The sequence below is a fragment of the Phascolarctos cinereus genome, unplaced genomic scaffold (assembly GCF_003287225.1).
Source record: "Phascolarctos cinereus isolate Bilbo 61053 unplaced genomic scaffold, phaCin_HiC Scaffold_2;HRSCAF=192, whole genome shotgun sequence".
NCBI classification, from domain to species: Eukaryota; Metazoa; Chordata; class Mammalia; order Diprotodontia; family Phascolarctidae; genus Phascolarctos; species Phascolarctos cinereus.
The window spans coordinates 131,805,873-131,827,789 of record NW_027555625.1 but is presented as its reverse complement, the minus strand read 5'-3'; the positions used below and the strand labels follow the sequence as shown (position 1 = coordinate 131,827,789).

Sequence of the window (21,917 nt, the reverse complement as noted above, 5' to 3'; positions counted from 1 at the left end):
TTTTCAATGCCTTCCATACTAGACCTCTCACCTCATTAATCCATACCTCACTGCCCAACTCCTTCCTACTTCCTACTAAATAATCCTTTCCCTTTAGGGCTATCACTATATTTGGGAAGTGAATTAACTTATTCTGGGCATTAGGTAGGTACTCAGTAACGATTTAGTACCTCAAACTTTTGCCGTGAATACCTAAGAAAGTGAATCACTTTCAACCAAGAAATTAACTCTAAATGAACCTTAAAACATATTGACCTCCCTCCTTGTACACTTCCCTTTACATCTTGCTGGATTTCAACAGATTATAGATCTTAGAATATTACAAAAACAACCCCCCCCAAAAAAAGATAGAAAATAGAGAAAATATCTTACACTGCTTCAGGGTTCATTATGCAGGTAGCTCTTAAACAATGACACATGTTGAGGTCATCATAAGTCAGTCCCAGATTAAGTCCAAGCAACTGTACCATAATAACTGAAAATGTCTCCAATGTAACTGCTTTTGGATACTAAATTTAAAAAAAAAAACACAGATTTTAAAAATTATCTGAGAACCTTAATCAACTATAGAGAGAAGAATTAGAATAATCAAATCTGTATGCTCCTGTCAAGAATCTGTAGTCACAGTTTATCCACTTTTCTTTTTCTGCTATAAATACTTTTAAGAAAACCATATGGAAAAAACTACAAAACTTTTTTATTCATGCTAATGGTAAGATTAGGAAATATGAATGAGACAACAATGTATTAAATCATTAATGTATTTTTGTATCACACAGCACACATTTTGTAGCACATAGAACAATGCCTAGCACATAGCAGGTGTTTAATAAGTGGTCAATTAATAAGAATCCTGAAAGTCAAAGATCAGGAAGTTCTAAATAGTCATCTGTCATATTATTTTCCCTCCTTTCTCAGGACCTCAAGACCCAACTCACAGCCTTCTTCTTCACTCCAACCCCTGTCCTAAATTAAGAACTTCAATATACACACTGATGTCCTTCTGAATATGTTGGCTTCTAAGTTCATCCACCTCAACTCCCCTATCTGTCTTCACTCCTTTGCAACTGCTCATAGAAATGATATACCATAGCACCTTAGAGCTCAGTTACAACCTCATGATCTTGGAAATCTGCCCTGATCTTAACCTTCTATTTCTTGTATGTCTCCCTATGTTTCACTCCTCCTAAACTTATTCATCCTCACTGTGTCCTTCCTTGTTCTCCCAGTCCTTCACTTCTACTCTGCCTCACAATTACTTCCCTTCAAAATCTTAACCTTACAGCTAATCCAATTCAACTATAAATTGTCTTTTGCACTTAAATTCCTTGCCCTATGTCCTACCACCATTCAATCCCTGGCAATTTTCACCCTGTGTTCAACTCAACCATCTGCTTACTATGTTCCTACTCTCATGTTCCTGAATGCTACTGGAGAAAGCCACAGTTGGACCAGTTGGGTGCAGTATAAATTAGCTAATCTCAACTAGGCCCTCTCTATTCCAGTCCCTCCCTAACCTTGTCTGGCCTAAGCTCATTATGCCACTCTCTCATGCTAGAATCCTTCATCTCCTACTCTACCACACCTCTATTATTCCAAACCTCAAAACCCACTTCAACATCCATATTCTCTTTTATTCCAAAATTTACCCATAATTTAAAAAAAAACATTTCTTTTGACCACAGCATCTCCTCCAGCTATCATCCTATATTTCTCCTCTCTTTCAATGCTACCTCTACAATTACAACCCATTCACTTCTCAACTCCCTGCAATCTGGTTTCTCTCCACACTTCAAAGACACTGCTTTCATTCATTACTAATAATTTTTTGGCTATTTAATTTGACAGCCTTTTCTTAGGAGACATCCTCCCTTATCTCTTTATACCTTTTGACACTGTAACTATAAACTTCCTAGATATGTTACATTATCTCCTTTCCTGGCTACTGCGAATTCAGGCTCTTTTCTGGTTCTCCTCTTTTCTATATGGTTGCTTTTTCAGTCCCCTTTACAGCATTGTCAACCAACTCCCATTTCCTTAGTCTGGGTGTACCCCAGAGCTAATCCTGGATCTTTTTCTCTCTTTATACCCTCTCCATTGGTGAGTTCATGAGGTCCCACAAGTTCAATTATCAGTGACTAACTCCAAGACCTATTTATCCAGCCCTAAGCTAACTCTTAAACTTCAGTTCCACATCACTTCTTGAATATCCTTCTGGCATCTCAAATTTAACATGTTCAAAATAGAACCATTTTCCTTCCCTAAACAAACCCCTCCTCTTTAGTTCCATTTTTGTTGAGGGGCCCACTGACCACTCTCTCAAGTTTATAACTTCAGTATTATCCTTGACTCTTACTTGTCCCCTCACAGTCCATATCCAATAGTTGCCAAGTCTTACAGATTCAACCTTCAGAATGCTTTCATATATTTCCCACAAGTCCTCTTGTCTGTATTACTAAAATAACCTCCTAATTGGTCTCCCTGATTCAACATCTCCCCTTCTCTAGACACAACTTTCAAAATAATCTGACCCTCACCTTCTCTGCTCAAAAGCTGTAGTAGCCCCTAACAGCCTCTACAACTGTTTTATTTTAGTCTCTGTACCATCCCACCTAGTATAATGCCCTGCAAATGACACATTTAATAATTGTTCATTGAGCTGTTTGACTGAAAGACACAGCATACATCCTCTCACAATCTCTGGTAATGTTGAGGCATTTAATAATCATGCATCTTCTTAGTACAGGTTACTACAAAGGAAAAATAATGAAAGTACCTTCTAAGCAACATTCTGCCTTGGAGGAACAACCTGTATCAAATACATAAACTGTGTAGAAAGCAATTTCCCCTAAAACATCTAAAAACTTTTCCTAACTATGAGGACAAAGTGTATGACAAATACAGTATTCTGGTGGGATAAGGCAGAAAGAGCATTCAGTCTCATCCCCAAAGCAACTGATCTGACATCTATAGGAATTATTTTGAACCTTCTAATAGTCTCCCTCCTTCCTATACAGAGGAAAGAGAATATTGGATTGTGAGCCCCTTAAGGGTAGGAACTGTCTTTCGTCTCTTTTTGTACCTCCAGCACTTAGCATAGTGCTTGGCACTTAAAAATGTTTATCCACTAACTGAAACTCAATTATATAGTAATTTTTTAAATAAATGTAAAAAAATATCATCCATAACTTCTAATGACTAATGTAAAAACTAAACTTGGGTATAAACTAAAAATAATTAGTATTGCTGTACATAAAGATGAAGATTTGACCCCTAAGACTGAAATCATCTTTTAAAAGATAGCATGATCACAAAATCAAAACACAGTAATTTCTTCTGTGAGACTGTGATATTCTTAATTCTCTAAAGTTTAAAAAGACTGCCTAAAAATAACAATATAGACAATAAAGATCTGTGAAATACAGCATGAAAAGATATACTGTATTTATTATGTTTATAAAAGTTGATTGTAAGTATAATCAATATATACAACATAAACACACATATATATGAATATTGACAAGATTTATAACAATTACATACCATAGCAATTCCTGCAGAATAGCTTTTATTACATATTTTTCCAGGAAATGTTGCGCCAATATAGTTAGGATGGTTCCTATAACTTAAGCATAAAATCCATTTTTCACAGGGTTTCCAACTTAATTTTTTTTCTAAAAATAATTACTATTCCTCTAGAGAGAACTACATACCTTAAAGGTTAAATTTTAAGTATCACTGAAATTCTAACAACTTTATATTCACTCAATATCTTGTTTAGATTGGCTAAAATAGAATGTTTAAAATATTCAATGCACCTATAGGTGCACTTTTTATTCTAAGGTTCCAGTTTACTCCTTTTAGATTTATGGGCATGTCACTCCTCTACTCAAAATCCTTTAACAACTTCCTCTACCTAATGAAGTTCAAATTCCTTAGTTTGACATTCAAGACCCTCCAAAGTATGTGAATGCTTCAACTTTTTAGCCTTATATTTGTGCTAACCCCCTCTCTAGGCATTCTATGCATCTAACAAACTGTTCTGTTTCCCAATCCTCATATCCATTTTGTGCTTCCCACTAATGCTTTTCCTCAAATTTTCCCTATGCCCAGAATGTCCTCCTCATTCTGCTACAACTCTACTTGTTGAATTCCTACCCACTGTATAAAAACTTAATTCAAATACTATCTCTTCTAAGAAACTTCCCTGACCCCCTCTTCCCAGCAGGTCACAGGATCATGGCTCTAGAGCTGGAGAGAAGCTCAAAGAATATCTACTCCAATCCCCTCATTTTTACAGACCCGGAAACTAAGTCAACTGACTTGCCCAAGGTCACACAGGTATTAAGCGTCAAAGACAGGACTTGAACTCTTTTCTTCTGACATGTGAGCTATTGCACCATGTTAATGACCTTTATCCAATTCACTCCTCATACCTTACAAAGAACTTTGCACCTTTCTTATGCTCTTTTCCTTATTAACATTGTGATTATTGTGGTGTAGTGGAGAGAATGTAGAATGTTGGGCTGGAGTAACAAAGACCTGATTTCAAATCCCAACAATTTCCAGCTATCTGATGATAAGCAAGTCACCTTAGACAACTCCTTAGGTGTGACTTACTTAGTCATAGGTTGCAATCTGTGGGATTTGAGGGAATTTCCACAGTGATAAAATCATAGATCCTTTGCATGTAGGTGTATCACTATTTCTATATATGTTTTAGATATAGTTGCAGATGTATTCCTACTAAATTACAACCTCTTTGAAGGCAAGGACTATGTCTTATCTAAACTTTTTTCTGTGTGCACCTACCACAGTGCTCTACATACAGCAGGTGCTGTTTGTTGACTTCGTGGCTGAACTAAAATATCATCTGATGTCACTAGACTTTCCTTGATCTACCTAATTTGCCTTATAAGTCTACATTTTGTTTATTACTTAAATCTAAAAAAAATTTTTTTTTCAGTTTTTCAGGGAAGGATTCTACTTGCCCTAAAGATTTTTTTCTTCTTCTATGGCTCTGTGATCTCAGCAATGTGGGTACTCTTTAATGCACAGAATAAAACAAATCCACATCTTCCTATTTTGTACAACTTTTGTCTATGGCCTCCAACCAATATGTTGAGTCCTTCTTCTTTTTACATGGCACAAGCATCAATGCAGCAATAAAAATGTCCATAGCTGACTTCTGCTACATGATCAATCTATCTCCTTTTCTAATTACACATCTCCTGAATAATTTTTATGCAACTTCTGGTGTGCAAGTTATCATTGACTATATGCTACAGCACACCTACACCTACCATGTCTTTCTATCGCCTATGGGCAACCTATAATATTGCTTCTTCAAGTGACTGTGATATTCCAAAATTTACAGCAATATACTATTACCAAATATATATTTGTATTCAAAAGATGGATTTTTGGTATAGGAAAAAGTTTGCAATCCCTGACAGTAGTATAAATTTTCCAAAAGCAATCCAGCCTGTTTTCCTCATAATCAATTTGAAACTTAGCTCACTACTCAACAGCAGTACTTATCTCCAAAATTTTATATATATATATATATATATATATATATATATATATACATACATACATACATACATACATACACACACACACACACACACACACATATATATATGTGTGTGTGTGTGTGTGTGGTGTGTGTGTGTATGTATGTATGTATGTATGTATGTATATACTGATGGACTAATTAAATGTGTTATCATCATACAATGTCAATAATGTTACCATTATCTAACATGTAATACTAACCACATCCTAAAGTCTATACAATAGGAATGTTATTGTCCCATTGTTTCTGACTCTTCATGACCTCATTTGGGGTTTTCTTGGCAAAGAGACTAAAGTGGTTTGCCATTCTCTTCTCCAGTTCATTTTATAGATGAGGAACTGAGGCAAATAGGGTTAAGTGACTTGCACAAGGTCATACAGCTAGTAAGTGAATGAAGCCAGATTTAAACTCAAGAAGATTTAAACTTCCTGACTTCAGGCCCAGCACTCTATCCACTTTGCCACCTAGCTGCCCAATACAAATTATATCCACTTGGTTTTCCTTGCTTGGGATATTAAGCTAAATTTTTCTGAGTGGTTATGGATCATGGTTACACAGTTCTACAGAATTCTGACTCTTAACAGAACCAGAACAATGTTATCCACAAACAACAACAACTGGAAGCCTTTACTATTTATAGGCAATCCCTTTTTTATTTGGTCTCTGCCTTAGACATCCTTCACTGTACTGTCAAACACCTTTGACAAGCTTACGTCTTCCTGTTTTAGGCCCCACTTAACAGAGATAGATAGATTGTTCAGTCATCCAATCAGTCAACAAAACTTCATTAAGTGCCTCCTCTATACCAGGCACTGTGCCAAGTACTAAGGATACAAATATAAAAAAGAAAGTTAGTCTCTGTCTCAAAGAGCTTACAATCTATTGGAGGGAGACAACACACAAAGGAGGGGAAGGGAGGTCTAGCATTGGGTTATGACGAGAAGTCCAAAGGAATACAGCTGTGTGTGAAATGAAGAAATGACTGGCCTAGGTGACCTCTTAAATGGAAGCTCTGGGAAGATGGGCAGAACAGATAGAGGGTACTGATGAGGTGGGAGTACTAAGGCTGATGAAATCTTGCAGGATGATGAGGTTCCTGGCAAACAAGTCCAAAAGAAGATAGTCAATGGAAAATGAAGATATATGTATGTTGTCATAATCAATCAAGAAATCCTATATGCTCTGAAGATATGTATGGAAGAATCATTGTTAGAAGAAATTTTAAGAATACATTTTGCTTGGCCAAGACAAATACTGTTTTAATAATTAGGAAATGGTAAGTATGATAAAATTGAATATACTTTGCACTTCTCAACCAAATCAATTTATAAGCATTTATTAAGTGTATACTAATGCTGGGAACTGTGTGTGATCATGAAGGTGTAATCCACTATAGAATATCACTTAAGAAATGCCTGTCTAATCCCATGTTTTCATCAAGGATATCCTTAATACGTTAGTAAATATTTCATAGAATTGAGAAATTCTCATATTTATGGTATATGAGAAAGTAGGCATACAGTTCAGTAGTTATTGACCACCACTTTTTAATCACATTTTTCAGGATGTATCAAGCCTGATTTTTTCCTGGCATTCAGCACTTTATTTTTCAGACACCTAGAGGCATAAGTCCTCAGTTCCCTCAAAATCATTTCCTCTAGTATTGCTGACCTAGTCCAATTGTTCTTCCTGTCTTCAAGGCAGTTTTTCTTGTCTTGTTTTGGTTTTTAGTGCTATTTCTAGTTCCTCGTGTAGCACAAAAGGAACCAAGATGTTAAGAGCCCAACTGTTTTGGTTCTATAGTCATTGATTAAAAAAAATTATAAATAATCCACTTTGCTAAGTTCTCAGGACACAAAGCCTGAAATGAAACAATCCCCACAATAAGGAACTTACACTGTGTTGAGGTGAGATAAGTAATGTACACATAAAATGTAGTCAAAATAAATACCAATTAACTTGAGAAGAGCCTTCTCTTCTAGCACTAGCAGCTGAGGGGATTGAGAAGGGCTTCATGTAGTAAGTGGATCTTGAGCTGGCTTTTGAAGGTAACAAGGAATTCTAAGAGGCTGAGGGGAGGAGAAAATGTATTCAAAGTATGAGAGTGCAAACAGAGACAGAAGATGAAGTATCATGTGAGGAACAGCAAAAAATACAATCTAGTTGAGATGAATTGTAGGAAAGGCAGTAGGGTTTAAAAGACAAATATAAGAGTTTATATTTGATTCTGAAGGCACTAAAGAGTTATTAAAGCTTATTAAGTAGGCAGCTAATTGACATGGTGCTTTACAAAAATTATGTTAGCAGTTTATGGAGAATAGATTAGAGTAGGCCTAGTTAGATGCAAGGAGATCATTTAAGAGGTTACTATAATAATCCAGGTAAAAAATGATGAATGCCTGAACTAGAATGTTGGCTGTGTGAGTTAAGACAAGGGGACAAATTCAAGAGATGTTATGGATGTAGAAACAAGATTTGGTAACTGCTTTGATGTGAGGAGTCAAGAATGACACGAAGGTTGTGAATCTAAGACACTGGAAAGATGACAGTGTCCTTGAAAGAAACAGGGACATCAAGAAGTGGGGTGAATTTAAGGGCAAAAGATAATAAAAGATTTTGTTTTGGACAGGTTTGAGATGTCTATGGGACACCCAGTGGGAAATGTCCAATAAGCAGGCAGATATGTAAAATGAGATCTTGGATATGGAATGACCTTCTAACACATGAAAAGGTAAGAGGAACAAAAATCCACTGTCCATGTTGCTGCTACAACTGAGCTGAGACACCAACACAGACTTGAGAAGCAACCTGCAAGATCCAATCCAACAATAACTCAACCAAGCAGCCAAGGGAAAGATATCATCCATCACTCACCCTTGAGAAGTGAACTTGTATGGCAAATAATTTATGGCAACCACTTAAAGTCCAAGTCCATTCTCCTCATGTACTGAGACAGTGGTGGTAGAAAATATGCCCCCAGTTCAGGGGAATGTATTTAAACTTTTATTCTCACTATATCTTCTCTGCAACTACCCTCTTTCAAAAGCTAATTAATGTTAACTTATTAAACTGATAACAGATCCTAATCAAGGGTATTGGGGATACTGGTTGTTATCCTTCATGCCTGAAGAGGACCAAGCTGACATCACTATGTCAGGGTCGAGGTACAGTGTGTCCAGCTTTCACTGATCAGACTAATACAGGCCAGAAGGCTCTACCTCAGATCAGGCACAAATGGTCCATATGAACATTTCGAGTGGAGATGTCTCTAAATTTGCACATCTCACATTTCTTTTGAACTACTGCAATTCTGCTTTGCTCATAGAGCATAGAGCCTTTTTTGATGTGGGCATGCCATGCTCAGAGGTTATATGTCAGGGTCTCTCAAGACTCACAATTGAGTCCAAAGTTCTTCAGAGAGACCTTGAGAGTGTCTTTGTATCACTTCTTCTGACCTCCATATGAGTGTCTGCCTTGTTCCAAGTTCTCTGTAAAATGGTCTTTAAGGAAAACATATATTTGGCATTCAAACAACATGGCCAGCCCATTGTAATTGTGCTCTCTGAAGTGGAGTTTGAATACTTGGCAGTTAAACTCAAGAAAGGATCTTAGTGTCTGGTGCCTTATCCTTGCCTGGTGATTTTCAAAATCTTCCTAAGACAATTCAAATGGAAGCAATTCAGTTTTCTGCCATGGCACTGGTATACTGTCCATGTTTCACAGGCACACAACAATAAGGTCAGCACAATGACTGCAGACCTTCACTCTGGCAGCCAGTCAAATACCTCTTCTTTCTCAGTTTCTTTTGGAGCTTCCCAAACACTGAGCTAGCTCTGGCGATGGATGCATCAACCTCATCACCTATGTGTACATCCCAGGAGAGTATACTACCAAGGTAAGTGAACTTATCTACAGCATTCACGATCATCTGCCAACAAAAAGTCATGTACCAACTCTCCCTCCACTTAAGTATTGACTTAGCTTTTTCAAATTAAATAATTTACCATCAGTGTGGTAGCTGACCTTGATGCCATTTTCACCTTCTTTGAAGGTGTCTCACAACATTGTTGAAAAAATCGTGCTAAAAAGCATGGGAACAAAAATACAACCCTGCTTTACTCCACTGGTGACAGGGAAAATGTGAGAGCATTGTCCATTACCCAGAACCCATGCAAGCATGGCATACAGACTGGTGTACAATACCAATAAACTTCTCTGGGCAACCAAATTTTGGCATGATCTTCCACAAATCCTCACAATTAACAGTATCAAAGCCCTTGTCAGATTGACAGACCTCTCTTCTGCTCCTGGCATTTCTCCTGCAATTGTCAGGCAGCAAACACCCTATCTACCATTCCTTGGCCCTTTCTGAAACCAAACTGGCTCTTGGGTAGATGACCATATTCCAGATGAAAAATCAGCCTATTAAGGAGGACTGGCAAGAACCTTACTGACAATAACTAAGACAAAGAACCCGCCCCCCAGCTCCCTATGCTTGTCACAGACAAACTTGTTTCCCTTTTCTTTATAGAGATGAACAATGGAGGCATCCTTGAACTTCTAAGGGATAACCTCCTCTTGCCATATAACCCAGAAGATTTCGGGCAGCTTTTATATGAGCAATGGACCCTCTGCCTTGTAAATCTAAGCTGGAACAGAATCAGTACCAGACAGTTTGCCACACAAGAGGAACCTAATGGCAGTCCGAACCTCTTCCTCAGTTGAAAGTTTGCTAGAAAGGGATTGACTTCAACCCAAGGTATACGTTCAATGGCTTCATCACTTATTGATGATTATCTGTTGAGAACCCTATGGAAATGTTCAACCCATCTCTCCAGAACCATGTTTTTATCACTAATCAATGTGGTTCCATCAACACTGAGCAGCTGAGATGCACCATAGGTCTTTGGTCCATAAATAACCTTCAGAGGGCATCATAGATGCACTTTGGATTGTTACTATCAGTGTAAAACTAAATTTCATCTGCCTTCACACTGAGCCAAGAATCCCATATCTCTCTAAGCTGTGCTTATACTTTACTTTTGATGGAGTTAAGCATTGCCTTCTTAAGAGATGGACAAACTATCCTGTTGGTAAACTTGACAGAGTTCTCGTTTTTTAGTTAGGAGTTTCTGAATTTTCCCATCATTTCTGTCAAGCCAATCTTGATGTTTTGAGTCTTCTGGCTCATATGAGGAAATGTGTACAGCACCACAAATCTTTGAAAGCTGCCCACTCCTTTTCTGTTCCACTGTTAACCAACCATGTGTTGGCTCAACTTTTCCTCCAGGTTGGCAACAAACTGTTCCCATTTGGAGAACTACTCTAATCTTTTGACATTAAGTCTTCTGACAGTCATCTTGGCTTGGAGACACCACTTTTGTTGTATGCAAATGTTTGGCTTAGAGAGGATAAATCTATAATCATTCCAGCACTCTGTGCCACACATGATCTTCATCATTCTCACACCCTATCTATCTCTTCTCCTTACAATGACATAGACTATTAAATGCCAATGTTTGCTGCAAGGGTACATCCACAAAATTTTACTGTGCAAAGGAAGACAATGTTGGTGATGAGAAGGTCAGGAGATACACAAGTCTTCAGTAGCAACAGATGTTGCTGTTGGTATTTCTGACTCCATTCCTCTCAAAAACTTCCTGTCATGTCTGGCAATCTGTGGCTACTCTGGCATTAAAGTGACCCAGAATCACAAGATTATCCTCTTCCAAGCACATTGATGATGAGGGTCTCCAGATCTTCATAAAACTTTTCTTTGACCTCATCAGTTTGTCATGGTGAGAGCACATGCACTGATGATGATGGTGTGGCACTTGCCTGCAAGTAGCAATCACATAGTCATGAGCCTGTTGTTCACTCTTTTTGGTAGGCATACAAGTTTGTTGACTATATTAGTTTTGATTGAGGAACCTATGCCAGCTTCAGTTTTGGTAGACTGGCCTTCATTTCCAGGCTTATTTCACCCAGGGCTGCTATTTAGATTTAGAACTCCTGCTTAAGTTCTCTTGCAACAAGAGCTGTTTATTTTTTGGGTCTACTGGATTTTGTGTTGTCCATAAGCATGCGCACATTTCAGGTATCAATGGTGAATGGAATGATCTTTGCAAAAGTTTTTGTGCATTCTTTTGTGTTTCAACTATAAGGTAGGATCCCTGCCTGCCATGATAAGCAGGCCAGGGTTGGGTAAAGCAGACAATTTTTAGGGGACCTTTTCTAGCCTATTCCTCATGACAAGAGGTGAATAGTGCAGTACTTTAAAAAGGCTGCTCAGAAATGCAAATCACAACAACTCTGAGGTACCACATCATACGTATCAGATTGGCCAACATGACAAAACAGGAAAATGATAGATGTTGGAGAAGATGTAGGAAAATTGGAGCACTAATGCATTGTTGGTGGAGTTGTGAAATGATCCAACCATTGTGGAGAGCCAGGTGGAACCATGCCCAAAGGGCTATAAAAATGTGCATACCCTTTGACCCAGCAATAGCACTTCTAGGGCTGCATCCCAAAGAGATCATACAAATGGGAAAAGAATCCACACGTACAAAAACATTGATAGCAGCTCTTTTTATGGTGGCAAATAATTGGAAATTGAGAGGATATCCATCAGTTGGGGAATGGCTGAACAAGTTGTGGTATATGAATGTAATGGAATACTATTGTGCTATAAGAAATGATGAGCAGACAGACTTCAGAAAAACCTGGAAAGACTTGTATGGTCTGATGCTGAGTGAAGTGAGCAGAACCAGGAGAACGCTGTACACAGTAACAGCCAAGCTGAGCAATGACTAATATTGATAGACTTAACTCTTCTCACCAATACAAGGATCTAAGACATCTCCAAAGGCCTCATAATGGAAAATGCTTTCTACATACAAAGAAAGAACTACGGAGTTTGAATGCAGATTGAAGCATACTATTTGCTATTTTTTTTTCTTCTGTTGTGTTTTGTTTCCTCTTTCTGGTGGTTCCTCCTATTGGTTTTAATTGTTACTTACAATATGTCTAATAGGAATATATATGTATAGTCTATATCAGATTGCATACCATCTTGGAGAGGGAGGTGGAGAGGGAGGGGAAGAAAAATTTAAAACTTAAAAGCTTATGGAAGTGATTGTCAATAAATCAAAATAAATTAATTTAAAAAATGAAAAATAAATGAAAAGGCTGCTCAGACCCAGGGGGCAGCTACATCCCACTGCTGCCTCAGTCCAGTGAGATGACCCTGGACAGTCATAATGACTACAGCTCCCAGTGTATCTATATCTGATGCTTCATCACTTGCCTGTAGCCACAGGACTTTGAGGTAAGAAAAATGATAAAAATGATATGAGATATGTCTTCTGACTCGCTCATAAACTGGATAAAAGTAAGGCAGATTTGTACAAAGTCACAGGCCTCACTCTCACTTCCAGAATCATTTAAGCCCAGTGGCAAGACAAAAATCAAGACAACTGGTGATGGCTAAGAATGCAGTGGATGACCTTGGCATTTTCAATGTCTAACCAAGCTCTAAGAGCACCTGCTTCAGCCACCTGCATAGCCATCGGAACAAACTGTTCTCATCTGCCCATTCCACCTAACTCACCAATACATTTGAAGCCACTCAGTTACCCTTAATCTAGTTTAGCCTGTCTGTCAAAATGGTTCACCAAAGTGTGGTCACTGTGTATGGTACAGCTTCTTGGAGCCACAGATGAGAGTTGGATGGCAAATGGACACCAAAAGTGAAAAGCTGCCTTGAAAAGAGTTCAGCAGTCCTCACACCAGAGCGACTAGTCTTCTCTGACCACCAGTACACCCTGTTGGGAATATTAAGCCAGTGCTAAAGGCACTAGCTAGATAATAGTGCTGGCAATAAATATTTAGGGGAACATAGTGGAATGGGAGCTCAAGCTGATAGCATTACAGACATTCTAACCTGTCAGGGCTATCCATGTAACCCTGAGAGGGAGATATAATTGTCCTATGTGGACCCAACTTGGCAAACTAATTGAAAGTTGGAATAAAGACACGTAGCCCAATATGAGCTATATAGGTTTTATTAGGAACTGCAAATATAAGATTAATAATAATAGCATTTATTTAGCTCTTTAAGGTTTGTAAATTGGTTTATAAATATTATCCTCATTTTATCCTCACAGCAATCTTGAGAAGTAAATGTTATTATTATCCCCATTTTACAGATGAGGAAACTGAGGCAAAAAATTTTTGTTAAATGACTTGCCCAGGGTCTAAAGCTGGATTTGAACTCAAGATATTCTGTCTCCAAGTCCAACTACACAGACATGAAGACACAAGACAACAGGACACAAAATCTAGTGAAACAGTAACATATAAACCCCAGCAGGTGTACATCTTGTGTGATAACATGTATAGTCAGAGCCTTATATATCTAATTCCTATGGCTCATCTTGCCACTTAGATATTGTCATTCTAACTATTTTGTGTATATGTTTTACTCTCTCAATAATAGTATCAAATCCTTATGGGTAATTACTTTGTTTTATTCTACTTTTGCAATCCCTTCAGCACAGTGCTAAGCACACAATAGGAACTCAATAAATGCTTCTTAAAATGAATTATTTCCAAAAGTTTTGTTTAGAATTTATTAATACAAATACTGTACTTACACAAGCAAATATGCCATGTCATGGGGCCTTAGAACAAGAAACTTTTGCTTCCATGCCAAAAATCTATGTAATAAATCATTAGCATCCCCAGTGGTAGAAATTTTGTTTTTATCTGACCAAAATTCCAAGGAAGACAATACAACTGTCATTTTAAGCTGGGTAAACATCTAAAAACAAAAGATAAATATTTAAATAACCTTGAATGCCACATCAAAATTCCATAAACAATAATATTAAAGAGGCTCACTTAAGTATTTTGGGAGATATGGATGAATGAAACTGTTCAGTAACATTTCCACTTTTAGCAGTCTATGATTTTAGTTGTGAACACATTAATCCAAACAAATGATTTTTATAAATTACGTAAATTCAGAAAAGCAAAAACTTACAGTATTAACAAGGCCAATAATCTGGATAATTTTCTGTGTTACAACTGCCATTTCAGAACCCATATGATCATACTGGAAAACAGATTTCAGACAGCAGTGAAAATAATTATATAATGCCACATTTTCTTTGAAATATAAAACCTAACCTGATTAACTGATAGGATAGGCAAGAGAAGAAAATAAGCACCTACATAGCGCCTATTGTGTGTTAGGCACTCTGCTAAGTGCTTTTTACAAATATTATCTCATTAGACCTCACTAAAACCCTGGGAGGTAGGTGACATTATATCTCCATTTTACAATTGGGGAAACCGAAGCAGACAAGGTTAAGTGACTTGCCTAGGGTCATAAAGCTAAGTATCTAAGGCTAAATTTTAACTCAGGTCTTTCTATTTCATATGCCACCTAGATAACTCTAGGATATAAATACATGGAAAAAATAATAAGCCCTACTCTCAAGTTGCTTATTCTAATTTGGGAAACAAGAACATATTTAGAAAATAAAAAGATCAACCAGGGATGGATATATAGATCTGGGAGTCATCTTCACAGAGATGATAACTGAACCAACAGGAACTGACTTTGTTGTTGTTGTTCAGTCATTTTTCAGTTATGTCTGCCTTCATGACCCCATTTTGGAGTTGGGGTTTTCTTGGCAAAGATACTGGAGTGGTGTGCCATTTCCCTCTCCAGTTCATTTTACAGATGAGGAAACTGAGGCAAACAGGGTGAAGTGACTTGCTCAGGGTCATACAGCTAGGAAGTGTCTGAGGCCAGACTCAGGAAAATGACTCTTTTTGACTTCAGGCCCAGCACTCTATCCACTGTGCCACCTAGAAGCCACAGAAACTGATAAGCTCACCATATAAAATGTAGAGAGAAAAGAGAAAAGGGCCCTAGAAAGAGACTTGGACTTTATATCACAAAATATGGAACATGACATGGTTGATTTAGTAAAGGAGTATGAAAAGAATGGGTCAGCTAGGTGGCACGATGAATAGTGCTGGGCCTTAAGTTAGGAAGACTCATCTTCCTGAAGTCAAATCTAGCCTCAGATACTTCCCTACCTGTGTGAGCCTGAGCAAGTCACTTAACCCTGTTTGCCTCAGTTTCCTTATCTGTGAAATGATATAGAGAAAGAAATGGCAAACCTCTCTAGTATCTTTGCCAAGAAAACCCCAAATGGGGTCAACAAAGAGTCAGACACAACTGAAAATGACTAAACAGCAAATGAGAAGAGGAAGAAAACCAGAGAGAGAAATGTCAAAAATACACACAGAGAGAAACAAACGAGGATATAGGAAAAGTGGCCCATTGTCTTCCTATGAATTAAAGGGAGATAATGAGAAATTAGGTCTGGAAAGCTAGTAATACATTCAATACTTCAACCATTCTTTTCCCCAGAGTGACTCAAATTTACCACTTCCTGTGCCCAAGCACAAATTAGATAGCCAATTTTGTTTTAAAACTGCTAAAAGCATGCAGAATCCTAGAATTTCGGAGTGGCTTGAAAATTGAGGCTAGGCAGTGGGAAGATGTGTTGTAGGAGGTAACAGGTCTACAAGCACCTCAGGGGTTTTAGTCAAAACAAAGGCAAGCTCCAGTGACATAAAGCATTATATTTTTCAATAGAGTTTATTAACCTATGACCATAGTTATGTCTTGTTTTGGGAAACCCAATAAAATACAAAATTACAAGTAAAATCAAGTTTTATTACTTCACAGCATTTGGAATAGGAGTCCCCAATTAGAAGATGAGGATCTACCAAGAGATCTCCTTTATGCTGTCTTTTCCCAGAAGAAATGGGAGAACATGAGACACCACTACCCCTTAACTAAACCTTCTTGATCTGTCTATATTCAACACTATTGGTCTCACTCTTCTCTTTGTTACTCTTCTCCTTATGTTTTCATGATTTTCCTCCTAACTGCTGGTAGATATTCATCCAAGTTATATTCACTAACCATATATACCTCATAGGGTTATGTACTGGGCCCTCTTTTTCCTCTATGCTATTTCACTTGAGGATCTCATCAGCTCCAACAGATTCAACTGTCATCTCTCTGATGATTCTCAGATTTATTTATCCATCCCTAACCCTGCTCTTGACCTCTAGCCTTCCATCTCCAACTATTTTTTAGATATTTCAAAATGAATGACCTGGCGACATCTTAAACTCAATATACCCAAATGCAAAATTCAATATCTTTTCCTGAAAACCTTCCCTTCTTCATAATGTCCTTATTATTGTCCAGGACATTACTTTCTTCCCAGGCACACAGGCTCACAACCTAGGTGTCATCCTCAACTCCTCACATTCTCTTACCCTACCATATCCAATCAGTGGTCAAGTCCTGCTGTTTCTAGCTTCACAATACTGTGTGTGTGTGTATATACACGTACACACATACCTACATATACCTATACATGTACTATGCATGCATGCATATACACCCCTCTTATCTCCTCTGACACTGCCATTACCCTGGTGTAGACCGTGATCACTTCACATCCAGACTATTTTATAGCCTTCTGGTTGATCTTTCTGACTCAAGTCTCTCCCTACTCCAAACCATCCTCTACTCAGCTGTCAAAGGGTTCTTCCTAAAAGCTCAGCTTTAACCATGTCACTCCACTATTCAATAAACTCCATACCTCCCTAATGCCTCCAGGATCAAATATAAAATCCTATGTTTCATACCTTTCCATTCTTCTTACACCTTACTATCCCCTCCATGTACTCTGCAATCCAGTGACATTGGCCTCCTTACTGTTCCTTGCAAAATACACTCCCTCTCTAGACTTTGTGCATTTTCACTAGCTATTCCCCACGCATGGAATATTCTCCCTTCTCACCTCTACCTCCTGTCCTTCCTAGCTTCCTTCAGGTCCTGGCTAAATTTTTACCTTCTACAAGAAGGCTTTCATGATCCCCTTAATGCTAGTGTCTTTTCTGTTGATTATCTCCAATTTATCTTGTATATCTTGTTTGTATATAATTGTCTGAATGTTGCCTCCCCTTTAAAATTGAGCTCCTTGATAGCAGGGGCTGCTTTTTGCTTTTCTTTGTATCATTTGTTCTTAGAACTGTACCAAGTATACAATAGGCATTTAATAAATGATTGACTGAATTATCCCTTCCCCTAAGCACTCAGGGGCTTTTTTGTCTTCAGGTAAACCCTTTTCACTAATCTCAGAGATCTAGAAAATCAAAACTAGCTCTTCTTCACAAAATGTTTGGGATCTCTGGTTTAGAATATAATTTGACTAACAAAAATTTTATGCATATGCAACTTTCAGGAAATATATCTGCTGCAAAAATCAAGATTCATCTATGCTACAATGAGGAGGAAATTTTTATATACCTTTGAAATCGTGTAAAAAGCAAATATAAGTTTACCTACCAAAGCTTTATCCACAATAACATGCATTTCCAGATAGTGAGACAATGCGTGTGGAACAACTGTTTTTTCCTGAAATACATAAAATATGAATACTGAGGAACTTTAAAATGTCTACCTTCTACTGAAGCTGCTACTAGCAGTGTAACCCCAAAGACAAAAAGATGGGATCCCCACTAAATATATGACAGAGATCCTATCTCATATCCAGGTAGAAATCAGAAACTACTACTGAAAAAATCTTGCCTTGGGTACTAAGAATTCTCATTGTGACTGCTGAAACCACAGAGAAATCCAGCTCACTTCAGATTTTACTAGAAACATAAAACATGGAGCTTTGCTTTTCTCTGTACCATAGCATTCTCACCATAATATTATATTAATCTTCCACACAGCTTTTTCCCCTGAGGCTGTGCCATTGCCTTCATAGCAAATTTACAGGCATCTCAAGAATATGTGAAGATTTAAGATACTATATTAGATTATCTTAAATGACATACTGAATCATTTTTTTAAACCAAGAAATCTTTAGACAACATCTCCATTATGATGAGCAGCAGACACATTTCAGATAAATTAACAGGGTTGCCTTGGTATCCTTTTGCCATGGTTGAAAGGAAAGCTATTTGACCTACAAGAAGAAGAAAGCATTACAAGGGCCTAATGCTACCAAGCTCTAAAAAACATATCATCCTTTATAAACCAGATACCAATATTAGATATGATCTTTCTCTCCTTGACTAACAAGGACATAGGGTCGATATTGTAAACAATTTATGCAATCCAGGCCCCCCCCAAAAAAAAATTTTACCTGAAATACAGAATGATAGAATCATAAGAGTTCAAAGGGGCCTATCAGTTCACCTAGTCTGGGCTCACACCTAAACTAATACCTCTGCAAATGGAGATCCATTATCAACTTGAAGAGAGCTACTGATGGTGAACTTGCTATCTACCAAGCCAGCTGATTCCATTTATAGATATAACTAATTGTTAAGCTTTTCCCTCACATAGAGTAAGAAGTGATATCTCTGCCATGTCCACCCACTGCTCTAGTTTGGCCTCCATGACTAAAGAAAACAAGCCTAAATACCTCTTCCACATGCATACTTTATATACTTTATGATATCTATCATGTCTCCCCTAAGTCTTCTCTTCTCCTGGCAAAATATACCTGGTTCCTTCAATTGAACTTCATCTAGTAGGGACTCCAACCCCCTCACCATATTACTAACTCTTCTCTGGAAAGACCTTGTCCATATTCTTGATAAAACATGGTACCCAGAAGCAAGCATAGTATTGAAGATGTGTTCTGACTGAGATAGAGCAAAGCAGGTTTATCATCTCCTTTGTTATGGACACTAAGATACTTACATAAATCTGAATAATCAGGGGCAAATTTCATATTTGTTTTGACTCAATTACCCAAATATCACTATAAAGATTTTTTTAAAATTTCTCTTCCTTCCTTTGAGAGAAATGATTATTTGTCTCTGACATTAATAGACAATTACTAACACTGGGGCGACACAAGCTTTTTTTTTTCCCCTGTCCTAATTCCTTGTCTAATTTCTGAAGAACAGGACTGATGGAAGATAGGATTAACATTCTCCTCATTCTGAGTACTGCTATTCCACCCAATTAGCTCAGCCTTGTGTGAGGGATATAGACTCTTTCTCTAGATGGCCCAAGGCTGAGGGTGATCTAGGTTTAGGGATAGTCTCTATCCAAGAGTGACATGGTATCATTATAATATTCATTCTCTCATTAATTGTTAACCAATCAGAGTTGATTGCTACCTTGGGAACACCCCTCTCCCAATGGGCACATAAGCCTTGAGCCTGCCACCATGACAGTCTTTGGTCTAAGAGAGAGATGGCCAAATGACCATACTTTTATTAATAAACATGTTGGCATTATTAATAAAATGATTAAATTACCCAGAAATTAAGTCTCTCAAACCTTTTTAAATGGCACACTATAAAATACAGGATTTCTGCTGTCTTAAGAACAATGAGATTTAGCCTCAACCAATAGGTATGGAAGGTAATATAAATTAATGCTCCAAATTCTTCAGAAGTAGCAAAGAGCCTTCATTTAAAGGCATAGCAAATATACAAAGATTTTAAGATAACTAATCAGCAGCTTCTCTGATAATTTTTAAAAATTAAAATTCTAAATTAGCATTTTAAAGTATAACACTAAAATAATTTTCATAGTGAAGATTAAAGTTGTTAATACTTACTTCTGAACTTATATGAGATTTATAAGGTAAATATCTATACCAGATATCTGTATCATTTTCTTCCAAGAGAGGAACACTGACATTTTCATTCTTTATTTGGTAAATAAGGTGTTCAAATCCTGCCGTAGACTCCAAGGGTTCAATTCCATAGCTAATATTTTCAAACTGGAGTAATCCCCTGAACATTCAAATAACAAAAACAGAAAATTATCCTACCAAGACTATAATCTTAGATGCCTACTAAGAAACTATAGCCAAATTTAAATGTTTTAAAGTCCAGAGTTTTATTTTTAATATCACAAGTTCTAATACTTTCCCTGCTGTTGTTTCCATTCTCAGACACTATACCTATTTTAGCTATGGAAAACATTCCCCAAGAGGAGTCTCCTGCTTGTACTTCTGTTGCAGTAATGAATAGTAGCTAGAGGTATGGTTCATTGGGAAGAGATCCTTTCTTTCCCAGTGTGGAAATTTTCTGAGTAATATGAGTGTACCTTAACAAAAGCACTACATAGATGCCTTATATCAATGTATGGAAATGACCCGGTTCTCACAGGTCATAAAAGCAGAACACAAGCTCTGGCATGTTTTGCTAAACTGGAAATATGTACAGCACTTTGGTTTCCCAGTGATAGATGGTTATCCAAGGACCAATTAAAGCAGAAGGGACCCAGCACTGTCATGAGGACCAGGTACTGATGAACTCTTTGGCTGACTTGCCCCATAAAAGAGACAGCCCTTACTCCTGTAAAAGGCCTTTTTTTTTTGTTTCCACAGTAATGGAAGAATAGCAGAAAAGGCAAAAGAGGGTGCTAAAATCATTAAGCTTTTAGATTATCTACAAACATTAATTTAAAGATAATCCAAATATGCCTCCATGAAATCTTTTTCCAATGTTTTGCTATGGCATGAAGGTTATCCTGAGTTCTCAAAAGTTATGCTAACTGATCACAAACTGTAGCATCTAGGTGGCATGACAGAGAAGAGTGCTGGGCCTGGGGTCAGGAAGACCTGAATTTAAATCTGACACTTATTAGTTTGTGACCCTGGGCAAGTCACTTAACCTCTGCTGCCTCAATTTCCTCAACTAAAATAGGGATGATAATTGCACCTACCTCCTAGGGCTACTGAAAGGATCAAATGAGATAAAAATTGTAAAGTGCTTAGCACCACACCTAATACACAGTAGGTACTTGATAAATGTTTTTCCTCCTACTAAGTTAGAAAAGCTTTAAGTATTATCATGGCAGAGGCAGCTAGGTGGCACAATGGATAGAGCACCAACCCAAAAATCAGGAGGATCTGTGTTAAAATACAGCCTCAGACACTTGACACTTACTAGCTGTGTGACTCTGAGCAAGTCACTTAACCCCCACTGCCTCGCCAAAAAAAAAAAAAAAAGTATTATCATAGCAATAAACAACTATTAGTGAACACCATGAAAAGACTTGCCAGACTAATCTTTACTATTTCTTTTTGTGACAGTGTTACTAAACTGGCAGGTCAAGGGAATGTTTTAAATATAATTTAACTAGATTTCAGCAAAGCATTTGATAAAGTTTCTCACACTATTCCTATGGAAAAGATGGAGAAGTAGTTGAATAACCTGCCCCAAAAACTTAATATGTCAATATCAACTTAGA

At 37.5% G+C, this 21,917-nt stretch overlaps 1 protein-coding gene across 4 annotated transcripts in view; it reads right to left on the bottom strand.

The window, feature by feature from the left end:
* Positions 1-21,917, bottom strand: part of ADAM18 (ADAM metallopeptidase domain 18) — a 138,627-nt gene that overhangs the window by 79,667 nt on the left and 37,043 nt on the right. For all 4 annotated transcript variants that reach the window (XM_020985217.2, XM_020985219.2, XM_020985218.2 and 1 more), the window contains exons 6-11: positions 20,275-20,452; positions 18,033-18,101; positions 14,628-14,699; positions 14,239-14,405; positions 3,544-3,625; positions 373-509 (exon numbers count right to left, since the gene is read on the bottom strand). In XM_020985217.2, coding sequence (XP_020840876.1) covers positions 373-509; positions 3,544-3,625; positions 14,239-14,405; positions 14,628-14,699; positions 18,033-18,101; positions 20,275-20,452 — 705 coding nt within the window. The remainder of the gene's footprint in view (positions 1-372; positions 510-3,543; positions 3,626-14,238; positions 14,406-14,627; positions 14,700-18,032; positions 18,102-20,274; positions 20,453-21,917) is intronic.